The sequence below is a fragment of the Dipodomys spectabilis genome, unplaced genomic scaffold (genome assembly GCF_019054845.1).
Source record: "Dipodomys spectabilis isolate Male_0828 unplaced genomic scaffold, ASM1905484v1 ptg000095l, whole genome shotgun sequence".
NCBI lineage: Eukaryota > Metazoa > Chordata > Mammalia > Rodentia > Heteromyidae > Dipodomys > Dipodomys spectabilis.
The window spans coordinates 34,688,296-34,709,060 of record NW_024870772.1 but is presented as its reverse complement, the minus strand read 5'-3'; the positions used below and the strand labels follow the sequence as shown (position 1 = coordinate 34,709,060).

The 20,765-nt window shown below is 38.8% G+C and overlaps 1 protein-coding gene across 2 annotated transcripts in view; it reads right to left on the bottom strand.

Moving 5' to 3' along the window:
* Rxfp2 (relaxin family peptide receptor 2) overlaps positions 1–12,524 on the bottom strand; it is a 47,306-nt gene extending 34,782 nt beyond the window's left edge. For both annotated transcript variants that reach the window (XM_042685658.1, XM_042685659.1), the window contains exons 1-6: positions 12,505–12,524; positions 11,643–11,662; positions 9,876–10,022; positions 7,078–7,155; positions 1,824–1,929; positions 59–130 (exon numbers count right to left, since the gene is read on the bottom strand). In XM_042685658.1, coding sequence (XP_042541592.1) covers positions 59–130; positions 1,824–1,929; positions 7,078–7,155; positions 9,876–10,022; positions 11,643–11,662; positions 12,505–12,524 — 443 coding nt within the window. The remainder of the gene's footprint in view (positions 1–58; positions 131–1,823; positions 1,930–7,077; positions 7,156–9,875; positions 10,023–11,642; positions 11,663–12,504) is intronic.
* Positions 12,525–20,765: the final 8,241 nt, after the last annotated feature.

Genomic DNA, 20,765 nt, shown 5'->3' with positions numbered 1-20,765 from the left:
AAACAAAAACATGACAAGGAATTTCCCATAAACACACCCACTATTAATAACTACTTACAGTTTTTTGAGTTCTTTGTATTTGATGAAAACTCTATCTGGAAGTCTGTGGATGTTGTTTTTTTTAAGAGACCTAAAATAAGATTCAAAGCAGACTTGATTATGGATTTTCATGGGGGAACCAGCGTCTTCCCTAAAGCCACATCTGTGATAAGTGATACACATTTGAACATGGCAGTAACTGAAAGGGTTTGATGGGCGAATAAAAAGCAAATGGAAGTGCAGTCATGTGCTGTCTAAGCATGGAACATATTCTAAAAAATACATTATAGACAAATTTTCTTGTGAATACCATTTGGTATACTTTATGTAGTAAGGTGTATGAGCTATTGTATAGAAAATGCTTTTCAGTAAACATTTAAGAATAAATAGAATGAATACTATAAAGGCTGGGAAGGTATCTCAGTGGTAGAGTACTTGCCTTGCATGCATGAGGCCCTGGGTTCGATTCCTCAGCACCACATAAGCAGAAAAAGCTGGATGTGGCATTGTGGCTGAAGAGCTGAGGGCCAGTGCCCAGGCCCAGAGTTCAGGCCCAATGACTGACAACATAAATGATGATAAAAATGAATTACATAGCTGGGTGCCCGTGGCTCATGCCTGTAATCCTAGCTACTCGGGAGCCTGAGATCAGAGGGTATGGTTCAAAGCCAGTCCGGGCAAGAAAGCCCATGAGACACTTATTTCCAATTAACTACCAAAAATATAATAAAGCTGGAATCTGAGCTTCCAGTGGTAGAGCACTAGACTTGAACCAAAAAGCTCAGGGACAGCACCCAGGCCCTGAGTTGAAGCCCCAGGGCTGGCACACACAAAAAGTAGAATTACAACAAATGTATAATCCATTAACCATTTTAATAATTATTATGAAATATTGTGTAGTGTACATAATTGTGCATGCTCTATTTCCACATGATTGGCAGCACACAAGGTTTGTCATTCTGTCAACACTGTAAATACAAGTAAGTGTTCTGCTATGTTGTTATAATGGCTAGACAAAGGAAATTAGTTCCATTACAATCACCTGGAACCATGATTAGGTAAGTTGTCCCTCCTGGATCTCCTGATTGCAGCTTGCAAATATTTGACAAGTGTAGCCACTTAGCATAATGGACTGGAAAGTCTATAGTGATTTGTCTTTGCCTTTTACTCTTTTTATAACTTAACAAAATATAGCAACAACAGCACTCAAATAATCGAAGATCCTAATGAACTCAAGAAATGCCCAAATGAGAATGTGCTTGAACTTTCCCAAGGCTCTTAAAAGTTTTGGGCTACATGTACAGAAATTTTTATAATGAAACACAAATAGCTTCACAGAAAGTTTATATCTTTGCAGTCTCAGGTGAACGATCAATATGAAAATGAGCTGCTATAAATGTGATAAATGTGTTTCCTTTTTGTGTTGTTTTAAAACCACAAGAATATTATTAACAATCTAAAAATCAGAAAGACATACATAATTTTGCACTGAACATCAGTATTTGTGAACAGGCTGGCGCTCTATTATGTCTCCAGCCCAGAAATTTGTTTTCTGGCTAATTGGAGATGAATTCTGTTGGAATTTTCTGTCTGAGCTGGCTTTGAACTTCAGTCCTCCAGATGTCACCCTACTGAGGTATAAGCCACTAGCCAGGTGCTAGTGATGACTGGTTTTAAATGGAATTTACTTTGCTTGTATGACTCTTTCATACCAATGACCTGGAGTTTTCTCCAGTTTCTATGTGACTTTTGGGGCAGAGAACACACAGATATATTCTACTCACAGTAATGTCACGTTGCTGGAAATTGTTGGCACCGATTTTAAGTCAGTTTTTATGCATTCCAATTCAGTTTCCTTGCAGTAACAGTGTTGTGGGTACTGGTTTAGAACTAGGGGCAAAAGAAGTAGAATTTACTAAAAAAAGACATTTCTTAATTATGACTTTATAATAATCACACTATCTGCTTTTCAGCAGTATGTTACATAGACTTATTTAGCCCATCTTAAAAACAAATAAGAACTCCCTCTTAATCAAGTTTAGACATTAATGTAGTGCTCCTCTTAGGTAGCTTCCACTGGTCATGTTGGATTCAGCACGTGGGTAGAAAAACAGAAAAAACAGACATGCTCAAATAGCCTAAAGCCTTATGGTGAAACAGGACTAAGTTCTCTTCAAAGAAAAACATTACCATGCTTAAAAAACAGTAACAACAATGATTGGGTTATTCAATAGAACAAAGTAGTTGCTGAATACATATACATTTCTCTTGTTGGCTAAAACTTAATTCAGATTTTTCTACCTTTCAAACTTAAAGCTATGAAAGACTCGATGCCAGTTTGGCCACAGCTACCATGGAACCTTATTAAAATTGATCTAGTCAGACCACCTGTCCTTGTGGGGCCTTGGCTTTTCATCATCATCAAGTTGGAAATGGAAAGTTGTAGAGAAACTGTGCATGTGAGAAAAGGGCATTCAGGAGAAAGATAAGGGGAACTTAAAGAATTATGAATAGGCTAAAAAGGAGTAAGAACTCTATATTGAGAAACAAGGTCAAGCAGGTCATAGGACCATCACACAGTGTGTGGGTGTGCATTTTGTGTGTGTGTGTGTGTGTGTGTGTGTGTGTGTATACATGAGCATGCATGAATGTGTGTGTCAGGTGAGGAAAAATAAGAGATATGTGAACAGAAACTATTTTGGGGAATTTTTATTTTAATTTTTCCACTTAGTTGATCGGTGAATTAATTCACTGTGAATTAATTCCCTTCTCACTATGTGGACTCACTATGTGGTCCAAGTTGGCCATGAATTTGTGATCCTTCCACCTTTGCCTCACCAGTGTTAGTATTACACATGTGTGCCACCACATCTGACCTAAGCCTCCTGAGTAGCTAAGATTACAGGTGTCAGTGTCCACCTATTCTTCTTATTGAACTGTGATTTTTAAAGTATTTTCCCAGCTGCCCTGTTTCTTTTATGACAGTTTTAGACATTTATTATTATTATTATCCTTGTATTTTTTTATTTTGTACCACTACTGAAGCTTGAACTCAGGACCTTGCACTCTTACTTGGCTTTGCCACTTAAGGCTGATTCTCTACTTCTTGAGCCACAACTTCACTTCCAGTGTTTTGGTGCTTAATTGTAGATGAGAGTCTCACAGACTTTTATGCCTGGGCTGTCTTCAAATGTATCCTCAGATTTTAGCCTTCTGGTTAACTAGGATTATAAGTGTGAGCTACCAGCATGCAGCTTGATGAGTGTTATTTTAAAAATAAATTTTAATAAATTATAACAATAAAGTCAGCAGTCATTATTGAATACCTACCTAACATAAAAGATGCTTTTATTTTATAAAGTTCCTGAAAATAGTTTGTATTGTCCATAGGACAATATAAATTACATATATTATGTATATATATTATTGTCTGTTGGGTCCAGGATCTCCATGGATACATCTGCACATGCCCAAGTCCCTTCTCTATGATAATTAGCTGAACCACTTAAAGATAGTATAATAGGTTTACTTAGATGTACATTGCTATTGAGAATATTATTAGACTGAGGACTTTGGTTAGAAACTTCTAGTTGCTGATAGAAGAATTTTCTAAAGTCAAGTTGGCATGTTGCCTAAAATCAGCAATGTGGGTCTAAGTTTTCACATTCTTTCTTCGGCAAATCAGCCTGAACCCACATTCTGTGGGTTTTCTGAAAGTTTTCTTATACCTCTCTCTCTCTCTCTTTCTGTCATTGCCAGTGGCATGTTCTGGGATGATTGTTGATGTTTATGTGGAACTTTGTACTAAACATAAAATCTCCTGCATCACTCTCTCTGCTGGGTCAGCATGCTTTGCATTTTGGCCCAGATGGTACTTTGCTGTGGGGACAGGCATGTGTGCTGTGGAATGATCAAGGGCATCGCTGACCTCTACCCACTAGATGCCACAGCCACCTGCCCACTTCTAGCTGGGACAATCACATCTGTCAACACTGTTACTCCGGAGTGTTGCTCACAAATGCGTTCTGCTCGCGGCTTTCTTTCATTCACTTCTAATCATGTGTCCACCGTCTCTCCATGAAAAGTAAAAGAAAATAAAAAAACTCAAACCCGTAGAAAAACAAAGCAAAATTGTCCTTTATGTATTTTGGAGGGCTACAAAATGGTGTGTGTGTGCCAGACAAACTCTTGTGGTTCATAAAGGAAAAATAAATGGGGCAATTTTAGTTAGATGTATCTTTAAACTTTATCCTTTTATATTTTCCTAATTTTATACATTCCTTACTTCTATAATTCTATATTTTATACAGTCTATATATATTTTATATGTACATATAATTAAAGATCCCACAAATGAGTTGTTATTATAATGTGCATAGTACAATCTTCTCTGGGTTTGTGAGGGGGAGTGGTTCCAGGATCTCCATGGATACACCTGCACATGTCTAAGTCCCTTCTCTGAAATAGTGTAATATTGTAATATTTGTGTATAACCCACACATGTCTTCCTGTACCCTATAAATCATCTCCAGATTGCTTATAATATTTAACAGAATGTAAATGGTGTGTAAAGAGCATCACATATTACATTATATGCTAATGTTATACTATTCATGGCTTAAGGACTAATGGGTAAACCAAAAAGTCTATAAAAGTTCACTGATGCAATTTACTTTTGTTTGATATGGAGTCTTAAACTCAAGGCCAGGGTGCTGTTTTTGAGCTTTTTTTTTTTTTATGGCCATCTGCCATAGCTCCACTTTCAGGTTTTGTTGGTTAACTGGAGATAAGTATCTCACAGACTTTTCTGTTCCAGGCTGGCTTCAAACCATGATTTTCAGATCTCTGCCTTCTGAATAGGATTACAAGCTTGAGTCCCCAGCATGTAGCCAGAATATTTTTTATTTGCAGCTGGTCAAATCCACACTTGTGAAATTGGGAATACCAGAGGACTGGTATATATTGTTCATGTAGTAGTAGTATAATATTATGTATAATATTTTAATATGATATTTTATATCATATTATAACATTGTTATATAGTGATATTACATTATATTATAATGTAATAATGTAATATAATATAATATCATTATATAATTATATACAATATAGAAAATATATTATATATAAAATTTTATATATTATGTTAATAAATATATAATATATAATTTGTAATTTTATCATAATAGAATATTTTATAATATATAATATTAGAGTATATATTATATTATTATATACACACATATATTTATGCATATGCTAAGGTATAAATCTGCTAGTGTGGTATTTTATTTGTAATATGCACACATATATTTATCAATATGCTAATATTGCATGAGCTTAGGTAATATTTTAATTTATTTAAATGATATATAGTTATATACCCACATACAAGAACCCAATCATTGTTACCTTTTGGTAGTACTTGGGTTTGAACTCAGGGCCCAACACTTGCTCAACAAACACTCTAACCCTTGAGCCATACCTCTGAACACATAAGCCCAAATTTCAAAGTGTGTACCCCCAGTTCTTTAAGGGCTGGACCCAGCTTTCTGGCTTGGCTTCTGTCCTTGGGCCTCAGAATCTCAGCATAGATGTGAAGGTACATCGTTTAGTGGCTGCTGAACCTTCTACCCCAATGTGTTGATGATTATCTCCCCTCCTCTCCCTTTGACCTCTTTTCCTCTCTCCCTCCAAGGCCTCTTTTTTTTTTTTTAATTGTTGGTAGGGGTCTGGTCCCTGTCCCTAAGCTCTTTTTGCTTAAAGATAGTGCTCTACCACTTTGAGCTACAGCTTCACTTCTGGTTTTCTGGTGGTTAAATGGGATACGATTTTGCTGCCTGGGCTGACTTGGAAATGCAGTTTTCAGATCTCAACCCCCTGAGTAGCTCAGAGTACAGGTGTGAGTCACCGGCGCCCAGCCTTCCAAGGACTTTTTTTATCATTAGGTTTGTTTTAATAGCAATTTTTTATGGTGATTAAGTGATTACATAAATTTCACAGTATTGTGGGATAGTGATACTTAGTTAAAGTCACAAACACATTCTAACCTTCATGGGCAAATTGTCTCTATCATGCTCTATAAAGTTTATGAGTTCTATGAGCTTTGACAATACAGTGATTTCTTCTACATCGGGTAATATGTACATTTCTTTCCTTCCAAGGACTTTTAAGTTTGTCTCAATGTCATCTCCTTGGGGACTACTTTTCCATCTTTTGTAAAACAATGGTTTCTTCCAGTGAGCTTCCATGTTCCCTTATGAGGCACAGGTCTGGCATTCCTGCTCTACTGTGAGGTATTGGTGGGTTAAGACATCAGCATAGGGTCTAGAAAGGATTGAGAGCTTGATAACTTCATTGAAGAAAGAAATGAAAGGGAATAAGAAACTTACTGTGTTATAATTTTTGTAATCCCAAAACAACATATAAAATTAGAATCATGGAGATGATAGTTTTCTTTTATCTTTTCAGTACAGGCCGATAGGAGACCAGATAGGCAGTGAAACACAGTGAACAGAAATTGACCTTGGTTCCAAGGGAGTTTATCACACCACACACAGTAGTTCCCCCTTACCTACAAGGAATACACCCCAAGACTTACACCAGATACCTGCACCAAACTCTATTATACATACTGGTTTTTCCTATGCATGCATACCTGTGATAAAGTTTAATTTATAAAGTCATCCTGTGAGAGAGTGACAAAAGTTAATAATAAAATAGCACAATTATAACAATCTACAGTTATAAAAGTTAAGTGGATGTGAGCTGTCTCTCAAAATATGATTATTGTTATCATTTTTAAGGTGCTGAAGCTCAAACCCCAGAGCCTCTCATACATTGTAGGCAAGTGCTTTAGCCACTGAACTACATCCCAGCCCCTCAAAAACATTCATTAATATTTTTGGACTGTAGTTAAGATTGTTGCCAGTAAAACCACAGAGAAGAGGGCACTAATGTTCTTAGAGAAATCCATGCACCACAAATGATGTTTTTTGCGAAGCTGATAACTGTCTTTGAACCAATAGCACTTACAGCACTCCTGTGTTAATGTCACATTATTTACATTTCCATGGACTGTGCCAAATATGGTCGCCCATCCACTAGTGTCACCTGTGAAATGGTGATTAATACGTGTCAGTTATTCTAGAAATCAGATATCATTACAAAACAAGAGTATATAAATTTAATAATGAAATGAAATTTAAAAACACTTTATACACAGTAATAGTAAAGGAGAAAAGGCTAAACATCTGTGAGGATTCCCTTTTTTTTACAATTGCAAATATTTCAAATGAATGCATCACCATATATATAATGAAAATAGATAATTGTTTTTCATAACTATAAGTGAAAAATATCATCTAATATTAAAAAGCCCAAAGTGTCACATAATTGTAACCCTTCTGTACAGTATCTTTACAATGAAAAAATAAAAAGCCCAAAGTTCTTTTTAATAAAGGTTGTTTTAGTAAAGGATGACATGTTCCCAACTTGTCAGTTAAATGTCAATTTGCATATGCTAATATGATGTTTGTTGTTTCCTGTTTGATAATTTTACAGAAAGTCTTGATTTTGAGGCATGATTACCTGAACATATGTTATTAAAATAATAAAATTTATGTTATAACATAAATTACCCAAGTAAAACGGTTAAGCAATCACTAAAATGTTCCGTTGGTCCTTAAAATTTTAAATGTTTCGCATTTATATCTTCAATGCTTCTGCCTTGAACTGTACTGTGTTCTCCCCCTGCATGATTTAATCCAGGCTCAAAACATTTCTTGAGGTAGATTCAAAGTCACTGGTCTATTTTGATGCAGTACAAAGGAAATCAGCCAGATGCTGATGGCTTATACCTGTAATTCTAGCTACTCAGGAGGCTGAGATCTGAGGATCACAGTTCAAAGCCAGTCTAAGTGGGAAAGTCTGTGAGACTCTTATCTCTAATTAACTACCAAAAAGCTACAAGGGAAGCTATGGCTCATGTAGTAGAGCCACCAGCCTTGAGCAAAAAGAGTCTAGGACAGTGTCCAGGCCCTGAGTTCAATCCCTAGTACTAGCATTAAAAAAGTCTCTATCAATGGCTTTTTTATTGGAATCCAGAAAGTTGCCACCTACACTGAGCACTGATCGAGTGCCTACTGTGTACTCTACTATCCTATATTCTGGGGGCAACCAAAACAGCGTATTCAATGTATTCTTGTCTACTGGGAGAAACAGTAAAACATAAGGCAGACCACTTGGTGTTGCTGTAGCAATATATGCAAGGTACTGGGGCAAGAGAGGGGAGTGGTACCCATCCTGGGCTGGGGTGAAGCTTTTGTGAGGCCAGGAGACAACTCCTCAATGGAGTCTACAGAATTAGCAGAGGATATCCTCCCTGACATGAGTCCCATTCTCAGTACTATAGACAGGTAAGATTACCTTAAAGTGGCCTGTGGAACTCTTATGTGTGAGTTGGGTGCTGGTGGTTCACACCTGTAATCCTTGCTTCTCAGGAAGCTGAGATCTGAAGATCATGGTTTGAAGCCAGCCCAGGCAGAAAAGTCCATGAGACTCATCTTGAACAAACTACTTAGAAAAAGCCAGAAGTGGCACTGTGGCTCAAGTGGTAGAGCTCTAGCCTTGAGAACGAAGAGGCAGGGACAGCACCCAGGTCCTGAGTTCAAGCCCCAGGACAAGCAAAAAAACAAAATAAAAGCCCCCTGTGTGATCTAGTCCCATTTAAACCTTTATTTATATCCTTATGGACTCTACTCAAGCCATGGGGGCTTTTCCATCTCTGCCACATATCATCTTGCTTAATTCAGTTTTGTAGCCTTTGTGCTGGCTGTTTCCTTTGCTTGGAATTTTATACCCCTGAGAAGATTGAAGATTTCATTGATTCTGTCTCCTCCCTTTTGTATTTCTTCTCCTCCTCCTCTGCTCCCCTCGGCTCCTCTTCCCTCCTTTTTCTCCTCCTCTTCTTCTCTCCCTCCCTCCTCCTCCATTCTTTTTTTTTTTTTTTTTATCATTTTGTTCTTAGTTCAAATGTCACCATATCTGGTTGTATTTTTAATGCACCCCTTCAACTCAATATCATCATTTAAAAAAATGTATAGGCCTGGAAGGTGGTTCAGTGGTAGAATGCTTGCCTTGCTTGCATGAGGCCCTGGGTTTGATTCCTCAGCACCACATAAGCAGAACAAAGCCAGAAGTGGCGCTGTGACTCAAGAGGTAGGGCGCTAGCCTTGAGCTGAAGAACTGAGGAACAGTGCCCAGGCCCAGAGTTCAGGCCCCACGACCGACCAAAAAAAAATGTATAGTACTTCTCATTGTCTGAGGGTAACTTGTTTACATGTACGTTTATGGTCTTTGTATTGTCATGTCGACTCCACAAGGGCAAGAACTTTGTCTGTGATCCAATGATTTGGGAGGACTTAGGCATTCAATACCAGCAGGGACAATCAATTAACTCTTTAGTTGAGCCCTATCCCATTTGATGGATTTTATTCCAGCTGAACCAAATTGCCATCCCTAAGAGATAGTCACAGGAAACCTTTTATCAAATGATAACAGGAAAGATCCCAAGTAGATCTGAGGTATATGCGTTCCATTTCATAACGTGTAACCTTTTCTAATATCATACTTCTGATTTCAGCAAGCTCTCTCTATAAAAATTCTGTTGGTAATCACGAATAAATCTAGCGGTGATATTTACATTGCAAAGGGATTCCCCACAGATCAGTGTCTTCACCTGCACCTGCGCCAGCCACTGGCTGACCAACCATTGGGGGCGGGGGAAGGGAGCGCATGCAGTGAAGCATGAGGAACAGAGTGGGAGGACTCACCACAGTTCTCCTCATCTGCGCCATTGCCACAGTCATCCACACCATCACAGTGGAAAGCCCGGGGCAGGCACTTGGTGAGGTTCCCACAGGGAAAATACCCTCTGGGGCATGCAGGGGCGGCTGTACTGCCTTCAGTCAGAGCAAAACCTATATGCAAGGGAAAGAGAGGCAGAAATATTACATAGGAGAAACCAAGTGGGAGCTCGGCCATGAGTATTCATGTTGTCTATTATTATTATTATATCGTATTAACACAATCTTTTGGTGGTGTCAGTTCTGGGGCTTGATATCAGGGACTAGGTTCTGTCCCTGAGCTGTTTTAGCTCAAGGCTGACTCTTCTCTAGCACTTCATCCCCAGCTCCAGTTCTGGCTTTTTGGTTGTTAATTGGAGATAAGAGTCTTCATGGCCTTTCCTGTCTGGGCTGAGTTGGAACCAAGATCCTTAGACCTCAGCCTGCTGTGTGGTTAGGATTATAGGCATGAGCCATGAGTACTTGTCTACTTGGTTTTTGAAAGTCTAATGAGTCTGATTTTCCTGGTGTTATTCTTCATGCTCCATTGCTTCAACTAATACCTTCAGTGCTAACATTTTAAGTAACCATGATCAGGTCTAACACCAGCTGTTCCAAGAATTGGGATCAAGATTTATTTCATTGCATAGGGGTTCCTGTTGCAATTCAAATATCATTTTGATTTCAGCAAGGTAATATGTAGCAAGCCAAATGTCTCATTCTTCTTTTTTTGCATAAATCAAGGAGTTGTCCACTCTTGGAAACACAAAAGTAAAATCATAACAGATATATACATTTACTCACTATGCTTTATTACAAGCAGTGACTTAATTCATCTCTATGTCCCTATCCATCTATCCATCTATCTACCTACCTACCTACCTGTCTATGTATCTTTGTTTCTATCTTTACCTGTGTGTATATATATGTGTGCCATATATATATGTATATGTGTATGTATATATATATATATATATATATAAACAGATGCAAAAAGATAGTTTAAGTGTGAGTTAGAGGAAAATCTTAAATCTTAAAGGGAGATAATACTAAGCAAGAATACCTAATTTTCATTGACTTTGCTGTGCATCAGGCAAGCTGAGCATGTTTGTTTCAGTGAATCTTTCACCCTGCCTACAGTATGGGGTGAAACTATTGTAAAGACTCTGGGAGAAAAGTTAAGCAGTTTATCTACTGTTGGTCACTTTGAAAGTGACACAGGGAAGGTCTGACTTGACCTCTGACCCCAAAGGCCCACTCTTAACCATGGTGGTAGAAGAATTCAGAAGCCTGGAACTTGCACTTGAGAGTTGTTTATGAAGATTAATTAAACTTTTCTTGGGCTGAGAACATAGCACAAACGTAATGAAAGTTGAAAGTAAGTACAGAAAAGAAATATAATGAACATTTACAAGAGCACTCTGCTTATGGATAGGAAGGACACAACAATTCTAGAAATTTAGACATGAGACATTCTTGCAAATTTGGGAATGTTTTCCAGAAAATAAGGAAATATGTTTTATTTTTTCTTAACTTGATTAGGAAAGGTAAGGAAGTTGCCTATTTTTTTTCTAAAAGGAGTTCAAGTTGAAACATCAGAGAAGTTGATTTAAGAAGAGAGAATAGGCCCAGAAATAGCTATGGTTCATTTTGATTTCTTGAAGAGAATCAGAGATGTGTTGGCAAAATGCCCCTAACCGTGCTGCCAAAGTTTGACATTGTGACTCAGAATTTCTCTCCATCAGCTAAGGAAACATTTTATTTTTGTTTTTAACCTAGCAGATATAGGAACTAACTTTAATAGTAAAAGACATTATCTACTTTATGCTGAGTAATTCCTAATTATTTTTATTGAATGTTAATGGCCGTCATGCCAATTGGGGTTAAGATAAAACTGAGGAAATGAAGACGTTTTGTCCTGATTCTTGGGAACAGCCCATGTAAAGTGTCTCTTTCCAATTCCTTTAGAGACACCCCTAAAGTAGGGAAATCTGTTGGTCTTCATTGTTAGACAACTGATGCATTTGTTAAAAGGCAAGAGGGAGGGTGAGGCTGGTCACTGAGCGTATTTGAATTACAAGTGCGTGTTAAGCTTTTAGAAGCCAACCCAGAGAATGGTGCTAGGATGATTTTTCTCACCCACTGGTTCCTGTTATTGCTGCAATGGGGAATAAATGGTAAATGGTGTGCTAGAGTAACTAGGCATAAACCCAGTCCAGTCTTTGACTATTTTAGGCAGCCTTTCTCTACTACATGGCTCTGAGGATTGGCTTATTAAGTCAACTCATGTAAGGAAAGAGTCAAAGATCCTAAGAATTCCGAACTTCTTGCTTGTACAGATGTCTATAGAAGGCAGAATGATCAAAAAAAAACAACATGGCATTCTTGTTCTTAGAATATGAATGAGTGCTATTCAACGTATTTTAGCATAGTGACTTTCACATTTTTTAAAGCAGTACTTCAGTTAGAAGTAAATTTTTGTTACATAATCCAACATATATACTGACCCACCCACACATATATTCATCTGTACCCACATCCATACTTGTACACACCCACAAATCCCTCCTGACATACCTGTATACACCACCATACACACCCCGTCCCTCACACCCACATAACCACAACCATCCACATCCTTTTATACCAATACTCACCCTACTCACATATACAATAAAACAAAACCTGGGCAATATCACTTACCTTTTTTTTTTTGTCTTGGATGAACTCTGATCATTGCTCTTCTATTTTATTAATGTGAAAAGTAATCATGGTCTAATAAATTGATTTCACAGTCCATTAATTGGACATAACCTCTTACTTAATAATATTCCCTAATAATGAAGCATTCTAGAGACTATCAGACCTGCCTTAGACTTCTCTCAGCCATTCACTACTTTGCCTCTTTAAACCTTTTGCTCCTCTTATGTAAGAGGACTATGATGTATATACTGTGGGCCAGGAAGTCTGAATACCATATTTGTGATTAGGTAAGGCATGACACATAGGCAATCTCAACATAGATAGGAAAATACAATTTAAAAAGGAGTCTGTATGTAAGAATGGGAGCTGGTACTAGGAATTGAACTCAGCGTCTCATGCTTACTTGGTAATGCTATACCATTTGAGCCAGACCTCCAGTTCTTTTGTTATTTTGTTTTTGTTGTTCATTTGCTTTCCCTGCTTTTGCTTGGACTGGCCTTGGATTGTGATCTTCCTACCTCTGGAATACAATGATTGGATGCCCTTTTCTAGCTTTTATGGAATTTTGAAAGTTAAACTTCCATGAAAGAAATAAAAAGGGCTATCATACAAAACTTTCCCTACTTTCTCAGGCGTTTGCAAGTATGACACATTTGATTTTTATTTTAAACAGCTTCAAATATCTTTTGAAGGTTGGAGGGTTGTAAATGATAAGCAAGGAAAAGACACCCTTCCATCTATTAATGACTCCATCTTTGTAGTGCGTAGAAGGGATGGTTAAGAAAATGTTAAAAGAGAAAGCCATGGCTGCGTGAGATACAGTGAAAGCGGGGCATTTCATCTTTCTCTGGCTTATCAGGGAGATAATCGTGAGTCTTTAGAGGAATGCAAGCAACCTCAAGCTCATTGCTCAGGTACAAAAGCACTTAGGAGCAGAAGCAGATAGATAATCAGTTAATGTCATGGACAAGAGGGATTGAGATTATTGTTTTCTTCTCCAGAAAAAAAAATGAATTTCATCTAGCATCTATGGGGAGAAAGAAAAACAAACATTGGCTATGCAGAATTAGAACTGCAAATTACTTGTCTCATAATTTCCCATCTAAGCATAGCATATCCCTGAACACATTCCAAGAAAAATTTTTATATGGAAAGAGAAATAAAATCTATTCATTATTATTTTCTCTCTGCATCCTACATCCTTGTTGTATATTAAGTGCCCATTTGACACTCAATAACTTTTTTAAAATAAATAATTAGTGGGTCACATAGGAATGATAATAAATAAAATAATAAAAACAAAACTGAGGAATGAGTCTCTTTCAAAATTCAACTTTGCCACCTGGCGCTGGTGGCTCATGCCTGTGTTCCTAGCTACTCAAGAAGCTGAGATCTGAAGATCATGTTTCAAAGCCATTCGGGGCAGGAAAGACCATGAGACTCTTATCTCCAATAAACCACCAGAAAACCAGAAGTGGTGCTGTGGCTCAAGTGGTAGAGTGCTAGCCTTGAGCTGAAGAACTGAGGGACAGTGCCCAGGCCAGAGTTCAAGCCCCATGACTGACAAAAACAAAACAAAACAAAACACAGAATTCACCCTTGCCAAAGTTGCAAGCTTATGTTTCCTGATGCACTCATAGACCATTTAATGTTCTGTGCACTTCATTTGACATGGCGTTCCGACATTATAAAATTTAAATAATCATTAAGAACTCCTGCTGCATTTGGCCATGGGTAGGAGGCGTATTCTGTTGCCTGTTACTCCTGCCATCTGTAGAAGTGGAAACAGACAATTTTATTGAAACTTGGGGATGTGAAAGTGGACGATGCGCATATCAAAGCAAAATGGACAGGTGCCACAACCATTTCTTGCCTCTGCCAAGCACACTGCTCAGGAGGGGAGGCTTTGTGCAACGAAAAATAGTCCAGTCCTTCTTTCTAAGTCAATATTCTGAATATTCTCGTCATGTTATGAAATAACTCCTTTTCTTTCCTCTTAGATTCTAAAAAGCCAAATGGATTGTCAGTCAGGGGTATTTCTGCTGTCTACCTACACTTTCTTTGACTTCCTGGGAGACATCAGGTCTAAGAATGATCTTTTAGATTCCCAGTGCAAGAATTGCTGGACATAATGCAAGTCCTTTTGGCTCTCATTATCTGCTCTTGGTGGTCCTACGAGGAGCTGTAGAGACAGCCTGAGTCCTCTTGGCCTCGTGTCCTGGCGGAGACTCTCCTTTTACCCTCTCTAGAGACAACAGCTTCACGAACCCAGGAGGACACAGAGGCGACTGGCCAAAGAGGTCATTTCCCAGCATGCATCCTACCTAGGGGTGTTCAAGCCAATTCAGATAATGGGGTCACTGAGGAAAGCAATGGAGCTGAAGATCCAGATGGCAGAAATCATAGATAAAGCCTCTGCCATGCACTCTAAAGAGGAGCAGAGCAATGTTCATGTAACAATTAGAAGATGCTCCCTGAGGGCCCAACAGGCACTGAGCTTCTGTCATCAGTCAACAAAGCAGGCCCTGCCCATCAAGTCCCCAAAGCTCTGATGTAGGATGTCTGGGGGGAGCCGTAGCAGCATTCTGGGAGCTTCTGTTAGGAACAAAGGTGAATCCAACTCCACTTGCAAATCTACCTGTCTGACCCTCCCCTTGACACACTTAAGAAGATTCAAAGTGACCCTAAGAGCTCACCTTTGAAGGACAGCCAACTTACAGTTTGAGGGAAGAGCTTTGGTATCAAGGCAATGGAGAAGAATTGGCCCTTTGGTTGTATTTCTTTAAATGTGGATATCATGGTATTTTTTTTCCTTCTTAAAAGTATGATCTTTAAGTATTTATACAAAGTGTCTATACAAAGGACTTGCCATTTAACAAGGCAGTTTATGAATACAATACATCTTTATCAGTGTCACCCCTTTCAACATTTTTCACTGTCTTTCCCTACCTAACCCTTCCCTCCTCTTTTCTTAACATGCTTTTTGTTACAAACTCCAATATGTATCTTAGCATCTTCAGTTTTAGCCTTTGACACTTCCAGCCATTTCCCCTTGGTTCTGTGTGTTTTCACTGCTCTAGTTTTTACTTCCTCCCCTCTGCTTTCCAGAAGTCTTCTTCTCTTTTATCTCGTTAATTCACTGCCTCCTTCAAACATTTTCTTTTAGGGAATGCCTTGAAGGTCCCCTATAGTGTCAGGGCTGAAATTTCTAATTTTTTAAATTTCTTCAAACATCAAGAAATTTAGAAGAACCTGTGAAATGTGGATAATGTTTTAGTTTGTGAAATAAGGATGTTTTAAAAGCTTAAATCACCTTATATTTTTAAATATTGCTTTTATTAGAAACAGATTGTACTTTGTTGTTAAAGATGTGAGAGAACCTATTCAGGGAAGGAAAAGCCCAGCCCTTCCAAGGAATACATCAGCTTTCTGAAAACACTTATTTATGCTCAGGAACTGGTGGACCATTCCTTGCTGACAGCAGGAGTCTGAAGCCCCAGCATTGGAACTATGTGTGAGAAAAACAGAATCTGGCATGGTGGCTAGAATTCTCAGGGGAGGTTAGCCCTCTTGCAATAACTCACACATATTATTTTTTCTGTTTGTCACTTGTCTGTGACTTGGCTTATGAAATGGCCTCCGGGAATGGAACTATTAGATCCTGACATGAAAATAACTATGCAAACTGAAAAAGTAACTTATCTGATCCCTTCTCCCTTTTTGTTAGTGCTGGGGTTGGATCTCAGTGCCTTGTGCTTGTGAGGCAGGCATTCTATTGCTGAGCCATGCCTCAAGCTCATGCTTTGAACTGGTTATTTTAGGATCTTGCTTCCTGCCCAGTCACCTGAACTGTGATCCTCTTATTAGGTTTCCCACCATAGCTGAGATGACAGGCATGCATCATTGTGCACAGCTTTTTCAGTTGGGAAGTTGTCTGTTTTGGTTGTCCTGGAACTGCAATCCTCCCAGTCTTAGCCTCCCACATCCACCACCATCCAGCTATTCCATTCCACCACATCCAGCTATTGAAGAGGTCTTGTATATATACCTGTGCTGGCCTCAAACTATGATCCTCCTCCTCTCAGCCTCTCAAATAGGTAGGATTACAGGTGTGATCCACTAGCACTCAGCTATTTACTTGATGTAATTAGGTGCATTTATAAAAATCCATAGCATATAATAGAGCTAATGGTAAATATTTGAGGGGCTTCCTTTTCAGCTTGGACATTGTGATATGCACTGTTACCATATATCCTCTGTATTATACAAGAAAATTTAGCTAGATTTAACCGGTGTGATTGGGTGAGGAAAGAGAACCTATGCTTACACGGGAGAAGAAACAACTCTTTCATTGGTTGTAAGTGAGGTGGCTGGGATCATAAAACAACCAAAACAATAAAATCTAGTATTTGTGAGCTTAGCAAGGTTTTCTATAATGTCAGTTCTACATGAACAACAAGCAATTGAGTGGAACTGTTAAAAATATTTTACTATTCCGCCATTTAATCAATTTTACATACGTAGGAATCCATCTAACAAAAATATACAAGGCATTTATGAAGGTGGGTGACATTATTCAGAGCTAAATAAATAGAAGGTAGCTTAAAGTTGTGTCACCAAATTTCTCACCACCGTGAAAGCAATCACAACTCAAATCCCTGGAGTAAATACATTAGACAGTGTGATTAATTTTTCTTTTGGTAGTAGTGGGACTTGAACTCAGGGTCTTGTACTTGGTGGGCAACTACTACTTTAGCTATGCTTTCAGACCTTTTTTTTTTTTTAACTTTTGTACAATTTTCAGGTAAAGACTCCAGTTTTTGCCCAGGAACCAGCCTCAGAAAGTGATCCTTTTATCTGGGCAAATAGCTGGAATTACAGGCATGTATCATCACACTCTGCCATGGATGGGTTGATCTAAAAGGCACCAAGTAATCCGAAGGGACACAGGAGACAAGTAACTCTTGATAAAGGAAAACTAGGCAAGATAATTTATTTGCAGATCAAAATTTATTATAATGGGACCATATTTTAGGCCATGTTGTTGCAAAAACTGAAACAAAGAGCCGTAGAACTGAATATGGAAGATGACACATAAAATTTGATTTATAGACAGTAAACACTACAGAGAATACGGAGGAGGCAACAAGTAATTGTAGGGTAGATTATAGATCAAAATAGGAAAGGTAATATAATACTTTCTAGAAGACAGTACAAGAAGAACTTATTTATGACTTTGGGGTAAGTAACTTAAGGAGAATACAAACAGACAAAAGCACTAATCATGAAGGAAAACATACTTGTAAATTTGGTTGTACTAAAATCAACTTTTTTTAAAAAAAACACCTCTTTGGAGTTTATTTCTATAAATATTATTTTATATAATCAGAGGCACTGTACTTTTGTGTTCCTTCCAAGACATTTTATTGGAAAGAAAAAAAAATCACAAGAGAAAGTCATTATTAAGAGAATGTAAAAGTGCCTCCTGCAATGGCTCACGCCTGTAATCCTAGCTGCTCAGGAGGCTGAGATCTGAGGATCGCGGTTCAAAGCCAGCCCGGGCAGGAAAGTCCCTGAAACTCTTATCTCCAATAAACCACCAGAAAACTGGAAGTGGTGCTGTAGCTCATGTGTTAGAGTGCTAGCCTTGAGCTGAAGAGCTGAGGGACAGTGCCCAGGCCCAGAGTTCAAGCCCCACAACTGACAAAAAAAAAAAGAAAGATGAGCTAGAAATAGAAGAATGGGCAAGTGACTTGATCATTCAGGTACTAAATAAAAAGAGATATCCAAATAACTACAACCACCTGAAAAGATACGCCATCTAATCTGTAAACAGGAAAATGCAAATTTCCGCCACAATAAGGAAGTACTACAGATGACTAGAATGGGTACAATTAAAAGGCAAACAATGACACACAGCTTGGCAGAAGGAGAAGCCACAGTGCACTTGTGCGAGTGCTAATGGAACAGCTGCTCTGGAAGATAGTGTGACCATCTGCTGAACCGGAAGCTTTGCGAAACCTGCAAGTCAGCAGCATGACTTCCAAATACTCGTCCACACAGAACATCCACAGATGCGTTAGTCACCACCATATTGTTTGTGTGTGTGTGTGTGTGTGTGTGAGAGAGAGGGGGGGGGGGAGAGGGAGAGAGAGAGGGAGAGGCAGACAGGCAGACACAGAAAAACCTGGGCTTGAACTCAGGGCCAAGTCAGCTTTGTCCTTAAAAACTGGCACTCTACCGCTTGAGCCACAGTTCCACTTCTGTCTCTTTGCTAGTTAATTGGAGATGAATGTCATATACTTTGTTGTACAGGCTGGCTTTGAATTGGGATCCTCAGTTCTCAGCCTCCGGAGAGGCTCCAGATACAGGCATGAGCTACTGGCAACCTGGCTACTCCAAATGTCTTTGAAAGAGAAAGTGGATACAACATGGTGGCATCTCTCCCAAGGACATACTAGGATGTAGTCTTGACCACGAGCAAACGAAAGCATCCAGGGTGATTTCACACCCCACAGTGCTTTTAGGGAGGGCTGCTTACTTTTTCCAGGAGATAATTTTAACTTGAACAATTACAGTAAGAGCAGCATTTTAAAGTGGGAGACAGGAAGCAGCCATAAAGGAAATGGCTGCAAATAGAAAAACAGAGGCTTTCAGTAACACTTAGCATAGATTCTTGTCTTCTTCCTGCCTATGAGAACGTTTATATAAAGGCTCAGACAGAAGTTGGAACTCTCAAGGAATGTTTATTTCCCCAGTTGCATTCCAAGGCAGAATGGAAGATAACTCACATATTCTAAAATTTTAACTATCTCATGGATTTACATAAAAGAATTAGGAAGTAAACCTATCTATAGCAATCGATATAGTATTTTTAGCCTACATGTTTGAGACAGATCATCGTAGATACACTGTAAATAATAGAAAGAGAGCCTGGGATACAGCTCACTGGTAGAGAGCTTGCTTAGGTATGTACAAGGTACTAGGCTTAATCCTCTGCACAATGTGTGTGTGTGTGTGTGTGTGTGTGTGTGTGTGTGTGTGAGAGAGAGAGAGAGAGAGAGAGAGAGAGAGACAGAGACAGAGACACAGAGAGAGGGAGATAGAGAGAGAGACAGACAGAGAGAGAGAGAGAGACTCTAACCGATATATTGTAAATAATGAAAGCCAGATTATAAATTCTAGAGAATCTGGCCTAAATCAGAAAACGTTCTTCTCTAGCCATTGGCTATGAGATTATTGATTTTACAAAAGGAGAGTGTGGTAAATTAACATCAAAACTGACCTATATGTAAATTTACATATCCTAGCTTTTGAATCATACTACCCATTAAAATGTTCTAGATTGGTTACTAGATTACTGCTATTCCTTTGCCAAGTATTTAATTTGTTCTTATAACCTGAACATTAAAAAAAAAAATCTTTCCAAGTAGAATTAATTATGTTCAACTATCTAAGCAGATGCAATTAGCAATCCTGGGTACACAACAAGTGTATAACAAAAGCTGGCATCTTTTTGTAGACTTTTATTTGAATGTGCTAACCGCATGAGCAGCTTCTCCCCACACCGAGGATGTTGTCAATGGGGAAGACCAGTGCAACCACCTGGAGTGATGTCACCCTTGCGTCATCAAACCCTCCCCTCAACTTTCTTAATTTCATAGGCTATGCATTGACTTTGGAATGGCTGATCTTAAAGGTACAGAGTCCCAGGGCCTTCCCCAGACCAACTGCCCCTTCCGAGGTTACTATTTCAAGAGGCCCTAAAGTCATTGGCCAGCAGTGAGGTGACACTGGAGAATCCATTTGGGCTACTTTCAGTGACAGCTCTAGAAGGCAGCTGGATGTAACCAAGCCAAGCACTAGAACCTAGGATCCCAATGAAGAGAAGCAATGGGACTGAGCCTGGACAGTGATGAAGAGGGCCAAGCCCTGCCTGGCCATCCAGCGTTGTCAGTCCACTAAACCTTGTCCCTGGCCAGCAGGAAAACATGGTAGAAACTCTATAAGTGGGGCATACCCCTGGAACTGGATCCCTCATAAGGAGAAATGCTTGAGATATTAAGACAATCGATAGTCCACATCCGAGTATGCCATAGATAATGTGGATACACTTACAAGACTACTTATAGCAGTCTCAGAGCAGATTTTTCCCCCCAACTTTACAAATATGTA